Source organism: Lissotriton helveticus (assembly GCF_964261635.1).
Source record: "Lissotriton helveticus chromosome 1_1 unlocalized genomic scaffold, aLisHel1.1 SUPER_1_unloc_52, whole genome shotgun sequence".
NCBI classification, from domain to species: Eukaryota; Metazoa; Chordata; class Amphibia; order Caudata; family Salamandridae; genus Lissotriton; species Lissotriton helveticus.
Genome location: NW_027611695.1, coordinates 1,480,804 through 1,501,194, shown reverse-complemented (window position 1 = coordinate 1,501,194; position 20,391 = coordinate 1,480,804). Strand labels below are relative to the sequence as shown.

General features: G+C 45.3%; 2 protein-coding genes across 2 annotated transcripts in view; one reads left to right on the top strand and one right to left on the bottom strand.

Moving 5' to 3' along the window:
- Positions 1–20,391, top strand: part of LOC144806192 (uncharacterized) — a 213,157-nt gene that overhangs the window by 101,439 nt on the left and 91,327 nt on the right. Inside the window, 1 exon segment of the mRNA XM_078672606.1 lies at positions 11,815–11,950. Within this exon segment, the coding sequence (XP_078528732.1) occupies positions 11,815–11,950 (136 nt within the window).
- On the bottom strand, positions 9,503–20,213 carry LOC144806193 (uncharacterized). Its single transcript, XM_078672607.1, has 2 exons — positions 20,013–20,213; positions 9,503–12,662 (listed from the first exon to the last, which is right to left on the bottom strand). The coding sequence occupies exon 2, from the start codon at positions 12,016–12,018 to the stop codon at positions 10,408–10,410; it is 1,611 nt and encodes a 536-aa protein (XP_078528733.1). The 5' UTR covers positions 12,019–12,662; positions 20,013–20,213; the 3' UTR covers positions 9,503–10,407.

Sequence of the window (20,391 nt, the reverse complement as noted above, 5' to 3'; positions counted from 1 at the left end):
ACCTCACTCATGTCAAAGGCCAGGTCAAGGCTTCACACTCACACACAGACACAAGATTAGCCTGACACTGGGGTAAAATAAAAAAACTGGGGGCATATTATCAAGACAGGCGATAAAATTATCGCCGCTTTATCGGCAGAAAACTGCAGATAAAGCGGTGATAATGGGCTTGATAATATGCTCTATGGAATTCCAATCGAAGCCCATGTTAGATGTGAAGACATATTTATAGACACGTATTTATAGCCAGTGACAACAAAAGCTCTCAAAATAATTGTGTGAACATTCTCCCCAAATTCTCAGTAGGGTTTGCCAGGTAACCAAGACATACTGCAGTATAGGTCACTTACTTGCCCTTATATTGGCCCAGTACAGAAGGGGATGGAATTCCAACATAGTGGCATATAAATGTAAACGTTTAGCTCCTATAGGACTATGGGATTACTAACTCTCATAAGAACCCACTGAATTCTCCTTTACAAGTTACATGTGATAACAGCTCGAGCAGGTCCCTTTCAGTGCACCGGTGGAGTGGTTCCACAGACTGTATGTTCGTATAGAGGTCGAGGACAGTCGCCCATATTATCAAAAATGCTTAAAAACCTCTAGCAGTCCGGGTCATAGATATAGTGGCATTCTGGATATGATCTCTGAAGAAGCGTTTAGACAAAAATACATCACTTAAATTACATAGTTGTATAACTGTTCACCCTACCAAGGTGCTCGCAGTTTTATGAGAAACTCGTTGTACTGGGTTCTTTCATTTCACACCCTTTACAGGTACTGTTGTTATAGATCTAATACCCTCTATCGCTCAGAATAATAAGTAGCACCATATAAGAATCTTAGAAAAGTTAAAAAATGTAAAAATTAAATAAAGTACTAAATATTCTGTGGCATTTATATGGATTATTAACAAGAGGAGAGCTAGGAAACACGTTTGTTTGTAGCTTCCCTCAAATAATTAGATATAGATTGGGTTAAAACAACTGAAATAAATTCCTAGAAAATGGAGTAAAGCTCTGACCTCAGTATTACAAGTCAGAAAAGGGGGTGGTGGAAGACGCCTGAAATGGCAGAAACCGGTCCCCGGAAGCTTGTTTCCTTCCCAGTGTAAGAATTGGCTTTTGTAGTCTGGTCTGCCCTGTTCCCATGATGCACTGGGCCAGGGACAGACTAATTTGCATACAGCCAGGTTCTGAAACTGGGATGGTGCAATGAGCTAAAAAACGGTGTTGGATCTAGCCCTGATCTCTTGACTGGGTGAGAGTACTCTGCTTAATTCAGAGACTCTGTCCATCACCACCCCTTGTTGTAAATAATTTTGTCCACCCTAAGCGTGGAAGGGTATACTCAGATGTGAGTCCCTTGCTCATTGCACCATCAGGATTCAAGCAAGCCGGGCCGAGGACGCCTGAAATGGCAGAAACCGGTCCCCGGAAGCTTGTTTCCTTCCCAGTGTAAGAATTGGCTTTTGTAGTCTGGTCTGCCCTGTTCCCATGATGCACTGGGCCAGGGACAGACTAATTTGCATACAGCCAGGTTCTGAAACTGGGATGGTGCAATGAGCTAAAAAACGGTGTTGGATCTAGCCCTGATCTCTTGACTGGGTGAGAGTACTCTGCTTAATTCAGAGACTCTGTCCATCACCACCCCTTGTTGTAAATAATTTTGTCCACCCTAAGCGTGGAAGGGTATACTCAGATGTGAGTCCCTTGCTCATTGCACCATCAGGATTCAAGCAAGCCGGGCCGAAGACGCCTGAAATGGCAGAAACCGGTCCCCGGAAGCTTGTTTCCTTCCCAGTGTAAGAATTGGCTTTTGTAGTCTGGTCTGCCCTGTTCCCATGATGCACTGGGCCAGGGACAGACTAATTTGCATACAGCCAGGTTCTGAAACTGGGATGGTGCAATGAGCTAAAAAACGGTGTTGGATCTAGCCCTGATCTCTTGACTGGGTGAGAGTACTCTGCTTAATTCAGAGACTCTGTCCATCACCACCCCTTGTTGTAAATAATTTTGTCCACCCTAAGCGTGGAAGGGTATACTCAGATGTGAGTCCCTTGCTCATTGCACCATCAGGATTCAAGCAAGCCGGGCCGAAGACGCCTGAAATGGCAGAAACCGGTCCCCGGAAGCTTGTTTCCTTCCCAGTGTAAGAATTGGCTTTTGTAGTCTGGTCTGCCCTGTTCCCATGATGCACTGGGCCAGGGACAGACTAATTTGCATACAGCCAGGTTCTGAAACTGGGATGGTGCAATGAGCTAAAAAACGGTGTTGGATCTAGCCCTGATCTCTTGACTGGGTGAGAGTACTCTGCTTAATTCAGAGACTCTGTCCATCACCACCCCTTGTTGTAAATAATTTTGTCCACCCTAAGCGTGGAAGGGTATACTCAGATGTGAGTCCCTTGCTCATTGCACCATCAGGATTCAAGCAAGCCGGGCCGAAGACGCCTGAAATGGCAGAAACCGGTCCCCGGAAGCTTGTTTCCTTCCCAGTGTAAGAATTGGCTTTTGTAGTCTGGTCTGCCCTGTTCCCATGATGCACTGGGCCAGGGACAGACTAATTTGCATACAGCCAGGTTCTGAAACTGGGATGGTGCAATGAGCTAAAAAACGGTGTTGGATCTAGCCCTGATCTCTTGACTGGGTGAGAGTACTCTGCTTAATTCAGAGACTCTGTCCATCACCACCCCTTGTTGTAAATAATTTTGTCCACCCTAAGCGTGGAAGGGTATACTCAGATGTGAGTCCCTTGCTCATTGCACCATCAGGATTCAAGCAAGCCAGGCCGAGGACGCCTGAAATGGCAGAAACCGGTCCCCGGAAGCTTGTTTCCTTCCCAGTGTAAGAATTGGCTTTTGTAGTCTGGTCTGCCCTGTTCCCATGATGCACTGGGCCAGGGACAGACTAATTTGCATACAGCCAGGTTCTGAAACTGGGATGGTGCAATGAGCTAAAAAACGGTGTTGGATCTAGCCCTGATCTCTTGACTGGGTGAGAGTACTCTGCTTAATTCAGAGACTCTGTCCATCACCACCCCTTGTTGTAAATAATTTTGTCCACCCTAAGCGTGGAAGGGTATACTCAGATGTGAGTCCCTTGCTCATTGCACCATCAGGATTCAAGCAAGCCGGGCCGAAGACGCCTGAAATGGCAGAAACCGGTCCCCGGAAGCTTGTTTCCTTCCCAGTGTAAGAATTGGCTTTTGTAGTCTGGTCTGCCCTGTTCCCATGATGCACTGGGCCAGGGACAGACTAATTTGCATACAGCCAGGTTCTGAAACTGGGATGGTGCAATGAGCTAAAAAACGGTGTTGGATCTAGCCCTGATCTCTTGACTGGGTGAGAGTACTCTGCTTAATTCAGAGACTCTGTCCATCACCACCCCTTGTTGTAAATAATTTTGTCCACCCTAAGCGTGGAAGGGTATACTCAGATGTGAGTCCCTTGCTCATTGCACCATCAGGATTCAAGCAAGCCGGGCCGAAGACGCCTGAAATGGCAGAAACCGGTCCCCGGAAGCTTGTTTCCTTCCCAGTGTAAGAATTGGCTTTTGTAGTCTGGTCTGCCCTGTTCCCATGATGCACTGGGCCAGGGACAGACTAATTTGCATACAGCCAGGTTCTGAAACTGGGATGGTGCAATGAGCTAAAAAACGGTGTTGGATCTAGCCCTGATCTCTTGACTGGGTGAGAGTACTCTGCTTAATTCAGAGACTCTGTCCATCACCACCCCTTGTTGTAAATAATTTTGTCCACCCTAAGCGTGGAAGGGTATACTCAGATGTGAGTCCCTTGCTCATTGCACCATCAGGATTCAAGCAAGCCGGGCCGAAGACGCCTGAAATGGCAGAAACCGGTCCCCGGAAGCTTGTTTCCTTCCCAGTGTAAGAATTGGCTTTTGTAGTCTGGTCTGCCCTGTTCCCATGATGCACTGGGCCAGGGACAGACTAATTTGCATACAGCCAGGTTCTGAAACTGGGATGGTGCAATGAGCTAAAAAACGGTGTTGGATCTAGCCCTGATCTCTTGACTGGGTGAGAGTACTCTGCTTAATTCAGAGACTCTGTCCATCACCACCCCTTGTTGTAAATAATTTTGTCCACCCTAAGCGTGGAAGGGTATACTCAGATGTGAGTCCCTTGCTCATTGCACCATCAGGATTCAAGCAAGCCGGGCCGAAGACGCCTGAAATGGCAGAAACCGGTCCCCGGAAGCTTGTTTCCTTCCCAGTGTAAGAATTGGCTTTTGTAGTCTGGTCTGCCCTGTTCCCATGATGCACTGGGCCAGGGACAGACTAATTTGCATACAGCCAGGTTCTGAAACTGGGATGGTGCAATGAGCTAAAAAACGGTGTTGGATCTAGCCCTGATCTCTTGACTGGGTGAGAGTACTCTGCTTAATTCAGAGACTCTGTCCATCACCACCCCTTGTTGTAAATAATTCAGTATTACAAGTAGCATTTCTGTATCTATCATCACAGGAGAGCTAATACAATAGAAAGCAAAGAAAATATTGCAGTTTCAGGAAATATGCAAAGAGGGGCCCTTCTGAGACCAGTCGCGCCATCAAGACTGGAGCCTCTAATACCATCAATTCCAGGATCCCTGGTAAAAGCAGTCACACCATCGAGTCTGGATCCGTCTAATGCCACCTATGCCAGGCTCCTGTTGAAAGCACAAATTATCTTGACAGTTTAGGGAAGCTATCTCATTTAACCGCATGCGTGCTAGCGTGTTTTCCCGCTGCGCGCTGGATTTTTAAAAATCCCGCGTTACATGACAAAGCCAGCTCGTCATGCGCGTAGCATAGGTAACGCCCATGACGAGCTGGCTTTGTCATCAGCGCTGAAGGGGTTAACTCCTGTTTCTATACCATCAGCAGCCAAATACCATGAACTCAAATAAGTTTTTTTGTTTTTATTTAATATCAAAAAGCACACATTTTTTATTAACATGCAAAATCTAGTCATTTTGTATCATATGTTTTATTCTAGCGGTCTTCTGAGCGTACAATCAAACTCTTTATTCTCTTTCCTATGTTCAACAATAATTTCAAAATTAGAGTCTATTAGCCATCAACCCTCGACAATACTCCCAAAAAGATGTACATGGTGACTTTGTAGGCTTTATTTTCTGCCTGTCTATCACACAACGCGAGCCTCTGTGCAGCCTGATGAAAGGTTAGCATTCGACCTGTTTTACTTAACCATCAAGATTTGAGACCTATCAAGAACTACATCTTAAACAGCTTTTTCTCCTAGCAATAAGTTTGCCATCATGCACTGATCCTGTCCTTTCACCAGTTTGGTTGAATGATGTTCTGTAAAAATAAACACCTTAAAAAAATGTACATTTATATTATACAATTAATCTAACAGCAAATCATTCAGTCCGGCGAGCCAGCAAATCTCCCATGGATCCAGGTAGACGTTGCACCTCTGGGGAAGTGCGGCCATGGTTGCTGCATTTAGAGATTCATGTGATGGTGGAAATGACCATAATTTCTTCTGCATCGGGTCAAGCATTAAATCTGAGCGCTACAGCTAACATTTCCTACTTTTACGTCTTGTGCTCCTGGACAGTGTTCTCTGTCTGTTGTCATGGTCCTTTTTGGTCAAAGGCAGGTTTGTGTTTGTGGACAGCCCAGCAGAACTCACCACAAGGATGTTTGGTTTATGGGTTATGTCATGAATCTCTAAAGTTATCTGAAAATAGCATTGTCCTTAGTATAGCTTTTACAGGTAGTACAATAAGGTATATGTGGATGTTTTTCTCTATAACTATTTCACAGAAAGAAAAAACATCTTTTATTTCTTTAGCCCACACTGTGCTAGTCTCCCAATGTGTTTACGGGTATTTTATGCGGAGAGAAATGAACATTGCAGACACCTACAATGTTAGAATTCTACAAATAACAATTTTTTTCCTTTTTCAGCTATTAAGGGACTTTTATTTTCTACTTTTTATTATCTGGGATTGGAATGTCCCACATAATTAAAATTTTATTATTTGTGTAAAACCATAATCTACCATAACTGCAAGTCTTGCGCTTACCTGTGTGTCAACAGATGGGTCCGAATTATTGTTGATGTGCTTAAAGGATTGATTATAATTATAATCCACATTTGTAAAGTGCACAATCACCCGTAAGGGTCTCTAGGCGCTAGGGGCCGTCGGGAAGATTAAGCAAGCTATTGCCCAGAGTCACATGGTGCTGGGATAACCTGCCGCCGGTGCCGGGGATCGAACTGTGATCCCCAGATTCCGGAGTCAGTCGCCCTAGCCGCGGCGCCACACCTCTTCCCTACATTCACTTCACTTGTGACCCGTGTGCGTTCACTAAAGAATCATTACTGTTAAGTACTCACGAAAAGTACTTCCAATGTCACTGCACTCGAATGGTTTAAAAAAACTAAACTTTATTAGCTTTTTATGAAACTTATACATGACACAGAGTGACAACATTACCCAGCATATGGTCAGGTACATTAGGCAACGTGGTCTAACATGGCATACATAATAGTACACACATGGCTGCATTGCCTCCGCATCATGCACACTGAAAAGAATAAGCACTGAAGGAAACATTGCCCCATATCAGTACAATCAAGGGTGAGCACAGTCCTGTGAAATACCCATGGTACAAAAGGACTGGGATGGCCGAGCAGGAGTTCCAACATTTTGGAGAAAGCTATGCACCCATAGGGAAGAGAGAGAGGCATGTCCGAAAGATAGGGAGCCACTTACGGTGGACAATGACCTCCCTATATTGCCATCTACCAGGTCTGTCAGTGTGATAAACTCTGATTCCCAGATGTGTAAAGGTGTCATAGTTCCAGTAGAGGGGGGTGCGGGGAAGTCTCTGTTGCTGCTCGCCTGCAGTTGCTGGCAGGGGAAAGAGATGGGATTTGTCCCAGTTCACTCTGAGGCCAGAGTGATTCAGTCAAAACGAGGCGCTGAATATTGTGTTCATCCTCAAGAAGGTAAACTAATGCGTCGTCAGCTTATAATGAGACTATATGCCACTGGTCCTGCTGTGTAGAGCAAATGCAAGGGGGTCCATGGCCAGAGTGAAGGTGATAGGGGACAACCCTTCTGTGTGCCACGCTCATTGCGTAGTAAGTCAGATATGGTAGTGCCTATCTTCACCCTCGCCACCGGTATGTTATAAGGCAACACAACTCATATCAGGAACTTCGGTCGCACCCCAAGTCAGAGAAGGACCTCCTTCAAGTAAGCACCTTCTCCCCCAGAGTTTCGAACACCTCTATGTCGAGGACAGCTACCCAGAGATTAGCACCAGATTCTCTTGCCCAGGTCATTATCCCGAAAAGGCGGCATGAGTTTAAAAAGATGTTTCTATCAGGGATGAAACCATTCTGGTTGAGATCTATTAGATGTTGTGCTATTAGTATCAAACTATTGGCCAGTACTTTCCTGAGAATTTTATGTTTGTATTTAAAAGGGACCATGGCGATAAGACCTAATCAACAAGGGACCACGGTCAGGTTCGGGCAGCACCACAAGCACTGTTCCCATAATAGATTGTGGGAGTATTCCCACCGAGTAGGCAGATTCATAGACCTGGAGGAGTTGTGGGGTCAGCTGTGATGCAAAAGCATCATAAAATTCCACGGGCCATCCATCCTCGCCCGGGGTCTTACAGCATGACATTTGGTTAAGTGCCCAAGATATTTTGACTGTGGAGAGCTGGGCTTCGAAGTCTGCCAGTGGGATGCCTGTAATTGAGGGAGATGCAGTGATTCCAAGAATGCCCATATTGCGGAGGCGTCGGCTATTACTAGAGCGGCATATAGTGTATTGAAGTAGGAGCAGAAAGTGAGGTTACTCGCTTCCTGGGAGTTAATGATAGTGCTGTGATACGAGTCCTGGGCGAGTCTGAACGGACGAGCCAGGCAAGAAGTCTGCGCATCTTGTCCCCACCACGTGTTTCCTAGCCACGTGCTCCTTGTAGTCCAGGGCACCCAATTTAATTAAAGTAGTACTGTGTGTGAGCCTCGCCTGCGTGAGTGGAAGCTGTACGTTTAGTGGGTAATAGCAGTTAGTCTGTTCTAATTTCTGCTTCCACTCGTTGAAGCTCCCCCTTGCAGCATTAACTTAGTGCCATAGACTGTTTTGATGGCTAGACCTCTAAGGACCACTTTGAATGTGTCCCACTCTTTCAGAGCATCTGACTCAGTAGCCCTGTTTTCCACTTCAGTGCAAATCCAGACAGTCAGAGAGAGCAGTGGTAATGGTGCGTCTTGTAAAGCGTCCACTGGTACGTGACACATCGGAATGCAGGCAGGCCCCATGAGAGTGAGAGCTGGAGTGGGTGGTGATCAGAGGAGGTTCGCCCAAGGTGTTCAGCCTGTGACACCCTGACAGTTTATCAGCACTGCAGTAGAAGAGATCAATTCTGGTGAGGAGGTTGTATGAACTTGTAATATGAGAATTCCCTAGATACTGCCCATACCTGAGCATGAGATCCCCATTGCTGCAGGTGTTTTGTCAATGAAATGGACTTTGCATCAGGGATTGGTAAATGGGATCTAATACCACATCCACAACATAATTATAATCACACCCCCAAAAGCCCGGAGTAAGTGTGGCAGTTGGTAATACTGGAGTCCTGGAAATGGGCCGGGTAGGAGTTTGTGGCATACAATGATACAAGGGAAATGCGAAACTCATCTAGCCACCCTTCAACCACCACATGCCTCCTTTCGGGATCGGTTTTAGTATGCAAAACTGATTGAGGCACCCATGAAGCAACACAAATCAAGATACTCCTGGCATATCTCGAGTACGTGGGCACCACCACTGTACCCCTCCATCTCCTGTGCACCCCCTTCAGACCAGGGGAAAATAGGTGGGTTTCTTGAAAGCAGGCTATGTGTACACTGCGCCTCCTCAGGTATTAATAAATGCGATACCTCTTAACATAGATGGATATGCCTATGACATTCCCGGCAAAGTGATTACTGACCTGCATGATTAATGTAACAAGAACGGAACCCATGCCCACCCCACCCACAGCATGGGCCCCTCCAGCCCCACATCAATGCTTACCATTAAGAAAACATGAATACATAAAAAGCAAAAAATGCAAAATCAATACTGCAACTTCCTTTCCCAAGCCACTACACCAATGGGCAATACGCTGATGTGGTAGAAATGACCCAAAAATGAAGAGGACCCATGTGTCCAGTCCACTGCCGGCTCTGGGGCCCCCCGCTTATGATCTTTAGTAAAATACGTATAAAGTACAGCCTACTAGTATGGCCCCAACTAAGCGAGGGCAACTTCCTGGTGCAATTCGCTCAGCAGACGTAGCAACCCGTTGAGGTGGCTCATACCAGAGCATCAGCTGACATGGGTGTGAAGTCTGGGCCTCTCCGCAGCAGAGCGTCCATCAGATCAAAGTCCGTAAACAATGCTGCAAGGTCTAGTCCTTCAGCCCCGACTGAGGGTGGGGGGAGGGAATGTGTTGTATTTTTCAGTTGTGGCAACAGCCTGAGCCCTCTACCTGGCCGCTTGTTCCTCTGTGGGGCCTGCCCTCCTGTCTCTGCCCTGAGGTCGCCAACATCTCTGCGCCTGCCAGACCCCAGGTTTTCCCATATCTCTGGATGGTGACACAATGTCCTGGCCCTAAAGCCAGGTCCACTCTCCCCAGATCAGACTTATTGGCCACACAACCGGCCCATACAAAACATGTAGCGGAGCGAGAATTCTGCCACAGCTTAAGTGGAGGGGGGACCCCCCACATAGGACTCCTCCGTGGTAGGAAACAACATGGTGCAACACGTTATGTTCGCAGAATTGCGGCAGCCCATCAGAGTCACAAGGGAGAGGAGTGAGCCCTTTCATGATCGCCGCTCTCTGCTCGGGGCCCCAATCGTGCAGGCAATGAAGACTGGAAGTAGGGGTCGTCTACAAGGCTTCGTCCAGCGCGTCTAAGCTGGGAGGGTGCAGTCATTGGGGGTGCCACACACACAATGCCGGCAGCAGCTCAGCTGATTCCTTCTGGCTCGTGCATCAGACTTGCTCAAGTCAGGCAGTGCAGATGATCCTCAATTGTAGCCCAGCAGCAGGAGGGCCCCACAGCTCGGACCACGCCTGACATGGCAAGGGCAGGTCCAAATCACCGCTCAAGCTCCTCTTAGTCAAAGCGGAGAAAGCCTAGTTGAGATGTAGGCTCTGCCCACACCCGAGGCCGTGCCTTGGTCAGAGTATACAGGCTGCTTTCTGGGTGGGCCAAATCTTAGGGCAAGCTGCGAGCCCGCACCACAACACAACAGGCTTCAAGGGTGAGGTAAGTGGGAAGCAGGGTGCGCCGGAGGAAGGATCCTTGGAGGATGGATGGCGATGGACTGGGCTCACGGAGATCAGTTTGTTGCAACTTACTCAGATGCCATCTTGACCACGCCCCCTTCCTCGGAGTGTGTTTGCAGATGTCTTTGTAGTGTTGATAATTGACAAAAGCTCTTCACATATTCACTGCGTTTGAATGTTTTTTCCCCGGTGTGTGTTCGCTGATGTCGTTTTAAGTGTCCTGATTGACTAAAACTTTTCCCACATTCACTGCACTCAAATGATTTTTCTCCTGTGTGCATTCGCTGGTGTCTGTATAGGATTGAGGACTGACTGAAGCTCTTCCCGCATTCACTACACTTGAATGGTTTTTCCCCTGTGTGTGTTCGCCAATGACTCCTTAATGCTGACAAGTCCCTAAAACGACATCCACATTCATTGCAACGATATGTCTTTTTCCGAATGCGTGTTGTCTGAGGCTGTTTCAGGCTCGATAAAGATCTAAAATTCTTCCCACATTCATTATTCTTGAATAGGTTTTCTCCAGCGCGTGTTTCCGGAGGAATCCCTAATGATAATGATTCACTAAAACAATTTCCACGTTCACTACAATGGTGCAGTTTTTCCCTTGTGTGTGTTCTATGATGCTTTTTTAGGTTTGCTGATTCACGAAAGCTCTTCCCACATTCACTGCACTTGTAGGGTTTTTCCCCTGTATGTGTTCTCTGATGTCTTTGTAGGTTTGAGATTTGCCTAAAGCTCTTCAAGCATTCACTGCACTTGAATGGCTTTTCCCCTGTGTGTGTTCGCTGATGGATCCGGAGATTTGAGGAAGCAGTAAAACTACTTCCACATTCATTGCATTGGTATGGTTTTTCTCCTGCAAGTCTTTGCTGATGTCTTTGGAGTTGTGATAACTGACTAAAGAGCTTCCCGCATTCACTGCAGTTGAATGGCTTTTCACCTCTGTGTGTTTGCTGATGTCTTTGTAGGTGTGATAACTGATTAAATGACTTTTCACATTCACTGCATGTGAATGGCTTTTCCCCTGTGTGAATTCTCTGATGAATCCTTAGCTTTGAGGAATCCCTAAAACTACTTCCACATTCAATGCAATCATACGGTTTTTCCCCCGTATGTGTTATATGATGCCTTTTTAGGTATGCCGATTCAGAAAAGTTCTTCCCACATTCACTGCACTTGAATGGCTTTTCCCCTGTGTGCATTCTCTGATGAATTCTTAGGGTTGAGGAGTTACTAAAACTACGTCCACATTCATTGCATTGGTATGGTTTTTCCCCTGTGTGAGTTCGCTGATGGCTTTTTAGGCCGGATAATCGAGTAAAGCATTTGTCACATTCATTGCACTTGAATGGCTTTTCCCCGGTGTGAGTTCTCCAATGCATCCTTAGGTTTGAGGCTTCACTAAAACTATTGCCACATTCATTGCAATGGTAAGGTTTTTTCCCTGTGTGTGTTCGCTGATGCCTTTGTAGGTCTGATAATCGAATAAAGCTCTTCACACACTTAGTGCATTTGAATGATTTTTCTCCTGTGTACGTTTCCTCGTGGCACTGTAGAAGGGATGACAAACTAAAGCTCTCACTGCTTGCATATGACTCTTCTTTCTTGGTAAGTGTCTGTGGGTCAGGTATGTATTTGTCTACATCACATGATTGTGTTTCCTGATGGGACGACATGCTTGATAAGGCCCTTGTACTATCCTTACATTCCCCTTATGTGCGTCTTATTTTTCATGTCTTCTCTCTGATTAAAAAATAAAATGATCACTAAATACTTGCTACACTCATAACATGTGTAAAGTTTCCTTGCGGGTGATTGTGTCTTTAGATTAGATAAAGGTTTTTCCTACTGGCGCATAAATATTTATCTTCCTTCTGGTCGCCGCAAACTGGGACAGTACTCCGTTGTGCTTTTTTTCTTGTTGTGGTTTGGCCAGAAAGAGTTTCCAATACACCTAGAGCACTGAATGATGTTCTGTTATCATTTTAGGACAAAAAAAACACTCCTTTAAGCACATCATACTGATCACATGACGAAAGCTGAAATGGTGCGCCAGTTTACAAAGTAGGTGGTTTCTCAGCATTGTTGCCATCATTTTCTAGACATAATGTCTTCGTCTTGTGGCACGGAAGTGCACAGCTCAGAGTCTTACAGTCACTGAATTGGCTTCTTTCAGGATTCAACACTTTATGTGCATGTTCGTCTATCCCTGGCTCCACTGATGTTTTCCTTAAAACTGGAGCTTATCATTTCTGTTTTTGCAGTTTTACAGCATTATCTTCATTATTCATAATCATTTCTTGCATTCATGGCTTGTTTTCTGTTGGATGAAAAGAGATTTAAATTTAATAAATGCAAATGGAATGGAATGTGAATACACAATATTTAACTTGTTCTAAAAACCATCTCTTCTTTACCATCTTTTAAACTTATCAAGGACAATTTCACCATACATAGATATTTAAATAAACATTCCGTTAAACATGTCACATCTAATTTATTTAGCCGCTTTGATGCGGCATACATTTTCCTGCTGTGCGGGCAAATTCTACGCATGCACAAATCTCCGACGCACATGGCCACAGTGACGTCAAACGGCCGGGAGCTGTCCGGCGCACGGAAGAGGCTAAGAAAAAGGGGGGATTTACAAGGATTCGTACAGTAACTTAGTAAAGGAAGGCAGCTTGTGTAGCATTCGCATATTAGTTACACCTGTAGGTTTATGCTTATGGTCAAGATTTTGTCAAAACAAGATTATCTCGTCCAATAAGAGATGGATTAATAAGACCCAAAGCAGCCGGGCACACATCAGAATGTTGATCCATACATCACACATTGTTCAAGGAGGTGTCCGGCTTCTTTATCTGCGTCCCTAAAATGATGTAGAGCAGCGGTTCAATTATTGTATTTATTTAATGTTTTGACTTTTCATTTATCATTTGCGTCTATAAAACTTTTGTAAACAGTTTGTAATCAGAGTTCAACAAACAACTTGATCAATAGCAATTCACATTTTGAGGTGGCTTATCCTTTTTCACAAAGTTCATTCAGTTCAGTTCAAATAACTTTATTTGATTCAATCGAATCATAAAAGTTTACATACAATGAGATAAAACATACTTAGGAACATTTTTGTGCAAAGGGAAAAGAAGCTCCTACAGTTCTACACCTGTATACAAAATATAAAATAATAAAAACCCCTAAAATCTCTAAAAACTTAAATTCATTTTAGGATTCATAGCGTTTCCTGATTAAAAAAGCAATTCTGATGAAGTTAAGCACAGAGCTGCAAATAGCAGCAGTAGATAGGGACCGCAAAAAATTAAAACCCTCCTGATAAGAGCAGGGACGAATTTCCTTTAAAACCGGCTTGATAAATGTGCCCTTGGGTCTTTATAAAGTGTGCAAAACAACATAAAGTGCATTGTACTCTGATGGGCTAAATTATTACATAGACAGGGGGTTAGGCTCTCACACCAACCTGCCTGTTTAGGGAGAGCCACAAGAAGGTGCAATGTGCAAAGACGAAATCTAATCACAATGAAACACGACTGAACATGCATGGTAAAAGACAAGTAAAATTGCTGTTGACTTTGAGACTCACGATCTGGTATTCCATTATCCTGATTAGACATACATAGTTCAGTTTTTAGGTAGATCAATGGAGCTAAGAAATTGCTTTGTATTTCGCTGAGGGATATGACCTGGCATCTAATATAATTTCCATGGCTCGGGATTCACAATCATGTGTATGGATTCCATATTGGCTCTTTTTTTGGAAGACCAAGCAATCCGTTTAACCCCTTCGACGCTCATGACGAGCTCAGCTCGTTAGGAGGTACGCCTCTCGTACGCTCATGACAAGCTGAGCTCGTCATGAACCGCGGGTTTTTCAAAAAGTCAGCGCACAGCGGGAAAATGCGCCGCACGCATGGAGTTAACTATCTGCTGACTCTCCTCATATATTTTCCGTTGAAAGGTCTTTTTGTTGCTTTTTTCTTCTATTAAAAAGGGTCCTAAGGGTCTGGAGTCCTGCGGGCAGTCTGTTTTCATCTTCTTTTGCACCTTACTCGCTAGGTTGTTTTACTGCAGAGTCCGCTGCCTTTTATAATTCCGGAACTGCCCTCAAACAATCTTTATATTCCCATTAGTTATAAATAATTTCCCATCCCCTAAAACTTGCCTTAAAGGCCTCCCACACTGAAATAATTTGTACCGAAATAGTGTTGATTTGACAAAAATAATTAATAATCTAGTTTCTATTTTGCAGGTTTGGTCTAAAGGGCGAAGCTTATCAAATCCCCATCTAGGCGTATGCCTAGTATAAACATCTGTCTCTACCACCAACAATACTATTAAGTGATCTGAAATGGAGTTGTACAAAATAAAAGTTATCCCTCTTCTCAAAGCTCACAGAATAAAAACAAAAATGTCTTTTTGAGATGCATTAATGAACTGTTTTTGAAAAGCATGTATATTCTCACATATCAGGATTATCTAACCACCTTGGGTCAATCAAGGCATAATCTTGCTGAAACCGGAGCAGTAGTGCTGCAGTTTTTGGTTTTAATTGTCTCTTCTGCTTTTTTGGAGTATCTAACTTTATGGTTTGCATGAAATTAAAATCCTTGCCAAAAATGACAAGGCCCGCGGCATTAATCGGAGCCTCACTGCATCGACAGAGAGCCTCGGCCTCATTCTCAATCGGCCCATGGTAATTAACAAAACTTAAGAGGAACCCCCCCACTGAGACTTTAGTAAGACCCACCCGCCCCTTTCACCTCTCTTCAATTCTCCTATTTGCCAACTGATATTGAGAGAGAACTTCCTAGGCCTCATTAATTTTGGAGTGCTCCATTTTAATTGTGTTTTCCTCTTAAAACATCCCATTCATTTAAGTCAACAATCCATAATTAAGCCATATTTCTCCTAATGCAATATACCATTTGCATTGCATGTTGCTATCATAAGTAATTGCATCTTTCATTATACAATCCTAAAAGCCTACGAAGATACTCATCAGAAAACATCCCATAACTTGTCTTAGTGTACAATACCTACAGTCAATTTTTCTAAAAACACCCCTTTTGATGTTGCCCTGCCATATTGTAAACAGGTAAAGAGGGTGAGAAATAAAACTGAAAAAAGATGAGAACGCATGCGCTATATTAACCTATTAGCCTCGTCTCTATCATATCCACTGCTCCTTTCTTCGAGTATCCCTCCCTAACACAACCTCCCTCCATTGTGTGACCCAAAGGGGGGAATTGCCTGCTTTACGCCCTGGGCCATTAATGACAACAAAATAACGCTTAATGGTGCCAGGGTATTGCACTTGGATTCACACTTAGGGGGTCATTAGGATGACGGGCGGTCATCCTATCGGGAAACGGGACCGCCCGCCATAAGGGCAGGGGTCCCGTGGGGCAATTAGGATGCACCTGCCACAGTGGCGGACGCATCCTGCATTCCTGTCATTGTTGCGGGCGGTGCACTCAGCACCGTCCGCCACAATGCCAGGAAGGCACCTTGGGCACTTCCATGCACAACATGGCAGGCACTGTGCGGTGCCTGCCATGTTGTGCATGGACTGCTGGGGGGTACCATAGGTACCCCCATGTGCACCCTCTACCCCCCTAGAGTACCTGGGGGCCGGCAACGGGCCCCCGCAGCCCAATTCCTGCATGCCTTTCCGCACCCATCATAATATGGATGGCGGTGTCTAACAGACACCGCCACCATATTAAACCCTTCACAACGAGTTGACCGGGCGGAAAAGCGGCGGATGGTCTTTCCATCTGCCACAGTCCCCCCGCCATAGTAATGTGGCGGGGAAAATGGGTGGCGGGTGGGGTTGGATCACGGGCGGATCGCCTGTGATCCTAATGGGCCCCTGAGTCTCACAAAGAAAGGTGAGAGAGGACCTTTGAACTCCACAGACCTTCACCATTTCTCAACCATTATAAGATTAACCAAGAAAAAACATAAAATGAAAAAAAAACATTTTTTAAAAGAGCACTGGTTACATCCAATTCAATTCAAAACCCGGCGTACAGGACATAAATACACAGCATGTTAAACATTCTTCATTTTATCATGGTAATGGCATTTTCAAGATCTGAACCCTGGGCACATATCATATAATCTAATATAAGCCTTATCATTCTGACTGTTCTTGGATATTTTTATTAAAAACATGCACCTGGACCACAGAGGCAAAAATGTGAACTGGCTTTTAAAAAACACCTTCAGTTTAGATTGCTGGACTAGGGAGTCCTGACACCCCTCACGCTTTCACCCAACCCACCCCTCCCCTGGGCCCTAAAGTGTTGCAATTGACCTAGGAACTCTCTTCAACAGAGATGGACATGACCAGTGTTCCCTGTATGTGCGCGAGCATGTGCACCATACTTTCCCATAGCGCTCACACGGTTTTACTAAGAGCACACGTCACCATTTAAATCACTGCTTCCATACAGCAAGAGACAACTCTTGAGTGCTAGCTTCAGCTTTAAAAGTCAAGCAGCGTGAACAAATGGTCTCTCACGCTTTTGGAAGCGGCGGAGGAGGAAAAGCATCTCTGGGGGTTGCAGCAGGTCACAGGGTTTGGAGCTTGCAGCGGTCACGCATGCCGCCAGCTCCATTAGTATTCAGGTGAGGTGGCATCAGTCTGCAGAGGCACATGGAAGAGATTGAACTCATGCATTTGATAGGTTTATGAGATATGATTTTGTTATTGTCACATTATTAAAACAGTAACTCAAATTTGACTTGACCAGTGAATATAAGGGCTTCTAATGGCAGTCACGAACCCGACAACTTTGTAGATCATGCAAGAAACAGCAAAGTGCATATGTAGGGGAGGAGATATGCCTAGAGGGCGGAGCTCCTGACTTTGGAATCAGGGAACCAAGGGCCCCATTATGATGGCGGGCAGATCGCCACCACCCGCCAGCGGTGGCGATCCGCCTGCCATTTGTACCTGATTTACCCCGCCATAATAGCATGGCGGGTGTACCGCGGCGGACGGAAAGACTGTCCGCCGGAAGGCAATTATTACGAGCTTGCCTGCCGTGCGGATCTGGGGCATAACATGGTGGCGGTGCCGAGCAGGCACCGCCATCCATATTATGATGTGCAAATTTAAAGGCCTTTCCATGGCAGTTATGCTGCCATGGAAAGGCTGCCGGAAAATGCTTTGGGGGCCCGTTACGGGCCCACGGGGGTGAGGGACTGGACTTGGGGGGTACCTAAGGTACCCCGCTACATTGCCATACACAAGGTGGCAAGCACCGTGCGGTGCCTGTCACGTTGTGCATGGCAATGCAAACCACTCACTTTGAACACTGCGGAGGGAGCTGCACCCAGAAGCACTGTCCGCAATATTAAAGGCCAGAATGCACCAGCCAGTGTGGCGGGCGCATCCTAATTGGCCTTGTGGGACCGCCGCACCTCTGGCGGTCCGTCCCATTTTCCGTTACAGTGGCAGGCGGACAAATCCGCCTGCAAGTGTAATGGGGACCCAGGTTTAAGTGCCAACCTCGGCTCAACCTGTGATTCTAGGCAAATCACATAGGGCACCTTTAGAACAGCGATTTCCAAAAAGCGTTTTTTCTGACTCACTATTTGATAATTGCTATTCTAAATGTATAAAAGTTTGATTTTTCAATTAGCGAAACTTTGTGGGTTGCAAATTGACTGACCTCATGAATATTAAGAAGGTAGGTTGCAATTTGCGACCGATTAGGAATGACAGCCATCACGGGGATAGTTGCTTGCTGTGGTCAGTCGACCACCATATCTGTGATTGCTTTTAAATGAAGCAATTTTTTTTAATACAGCTTGTTGTCCTTAAATGAAAATGCATTTAAAAAAATATATAATTAAACGTTAAAACGTCTGTGGGACGACTGCCTGCTCTGCAATTTCGAATTGGTGGTAATGTATTACTGTTTTGCGACCGGAATTCAGTTGCAAAACAATAATACATACCATACCGTTTTGGTATTTGGAAGGGGTGCCCTAAACATGCCAATTACAAATACTGAATCGCAAACCCAAATCGCAATTTGGTGTTTGTACAATAAAAAAAGTTTGTGATCACCAATGACCCGACTGTGAATTGGGCTATTTGCGATTACAAAAATGCTTTGAACACTGGGACGCAAATATCCCCTTGCCTCATAAAACAAATTAAACAAAGGAGAAAATAAATGGGCCTAAGCTTAATTATTGCAATCGGGTGCTACAGTAACGCACTCTAATGCACCTAGGAAAAGTTTGCGTCATATAAAACTGTAAAAGAAATATATATATAGCAATAGCACTCAAGACATTGCAATGCTGACCCAATCGACTAATATGAAAGCACTTGCTACCCGCTTGATGTAGCTATATCAAGAAACAGCGGCTCTCGTGGAAACAATAACAGGGTAAAATTGGGTAATCTGAATGCACAATGGTAATGTAGATGGGTTATACAGAGTTCAAACAAAGAGGCAGTCGAGTACACTGTTGGTGCAAGTTCCTCGTTTTATAGCAAATATTAAAGTCGAATTCAAATACACAAAACAAAGGATTTGGTGCTCAGTGTCCCCAGTGTAAGGTAGGAACCAAACAAAAAAATTGTGACATTTGTGACAGTTATAATATTGCTTCCATTATTTTCAACAAACGATCATGCCACTCAGAATCTGCTACCTCGCTGTACAGGGCCGGGGCTCCAGCAAGTAATTATATTCAGCATGAATAAAGATAAGGGAAAGACCGTGGTGGGGACGATTGATGCATTTTTGGTGAGTCTGTCCTTGTTCGAAAAATTCAACTTACCGAACGTAGGCTGTCACTAGAACCGTCAGACCCTCAGAGCAGACTCTCCCTGACTCCTAATCTCATGGCTTCGAATATAGACGCTATTAATGCGTCCCCATTAGCATCTGAATTGATTACCTGCCCCCCTCCACTAACCTTAACAGATGCTCCTGAGAATTCTGTCTCCCTGATATCCCCAGAACATAGCCCGATTAAACACACTGTTACAACGAGGGGTCAAAAGGTCAATTTCAAGCGTCATCATATACACAATCCGGAACTCTTAAAAACTAGAAACTAGGGCCACAAGAAAAAAAATACCCCCAAGCAGAATAAGAATGCCACCTACTTGAAGGGGAAGAAAAGGAAACTGGCAGAGGATTGGGCAGTCCAACTAAACTAAGAGAAATAGCTAATACCACAAATTTAACACAGGACAACACTTTCTGGGATAAACTGAAGTCTGTCCTGGTATCTGCATTGGAACCCATTTATTTAAAAATCTCCAACATCGAATCACGGTTATTAAAGACTGAGGAACTGGCACAGGGTACTCATCACAAGGCCCAGTCTGCCTCTTCTAATTCAGCAGTTCATATGCAGCCCAGCACTGGGACAGAGCCTATGGTGGGCTCATCCTATAATATGGTAACTATAGAACATACAAGGAACAACTGCGCATGCGCTCAAGAGTGACGCACTAATGCAGCTGAGAAACGGGGATTCCTGCAGCTAGGCTTAAAAGAGTCTGTCTCGCGCGCCGTGCCACTGCGCATGCGCGGAAAACAGACACAGTCTCCAGCACGCGTAAAGAGTCCAGTACCAATAAAGCTTGGATACTGGGATTAGAGTGCCTCACCTCTCCTTGTGCACCGCTCAGTGGAGGCTGCAGGGCCGGGGGAGACGTGGGGCACGCGGGGGGGCCGGCTGCCTGTGAGGACCGTGTCCCGGTGAGTTATTGACCCCGAAGTGACGCGCGTCTGCGGGGCGAAGATACTACTTCCTATCGCCGAGTTAGGACCTTGCACGGAGTGCAGCCTGTGAACTGCCCTGGAAAGAGGCCGCTCAGTCTCACTGCGCATGCGCAGAGGATATTCACTTAGTCTCACTGCGCCTGCGCAGAGCAAAGACACACCCCATAGAGAAGCTCAGCACTTCAATACATCTCACCCTGTGCTGAGGCGCGAGGCGCCTCGTGCTAACTGGCGGGAGGCAGCTGTTGTTTTTCATTCATCGTG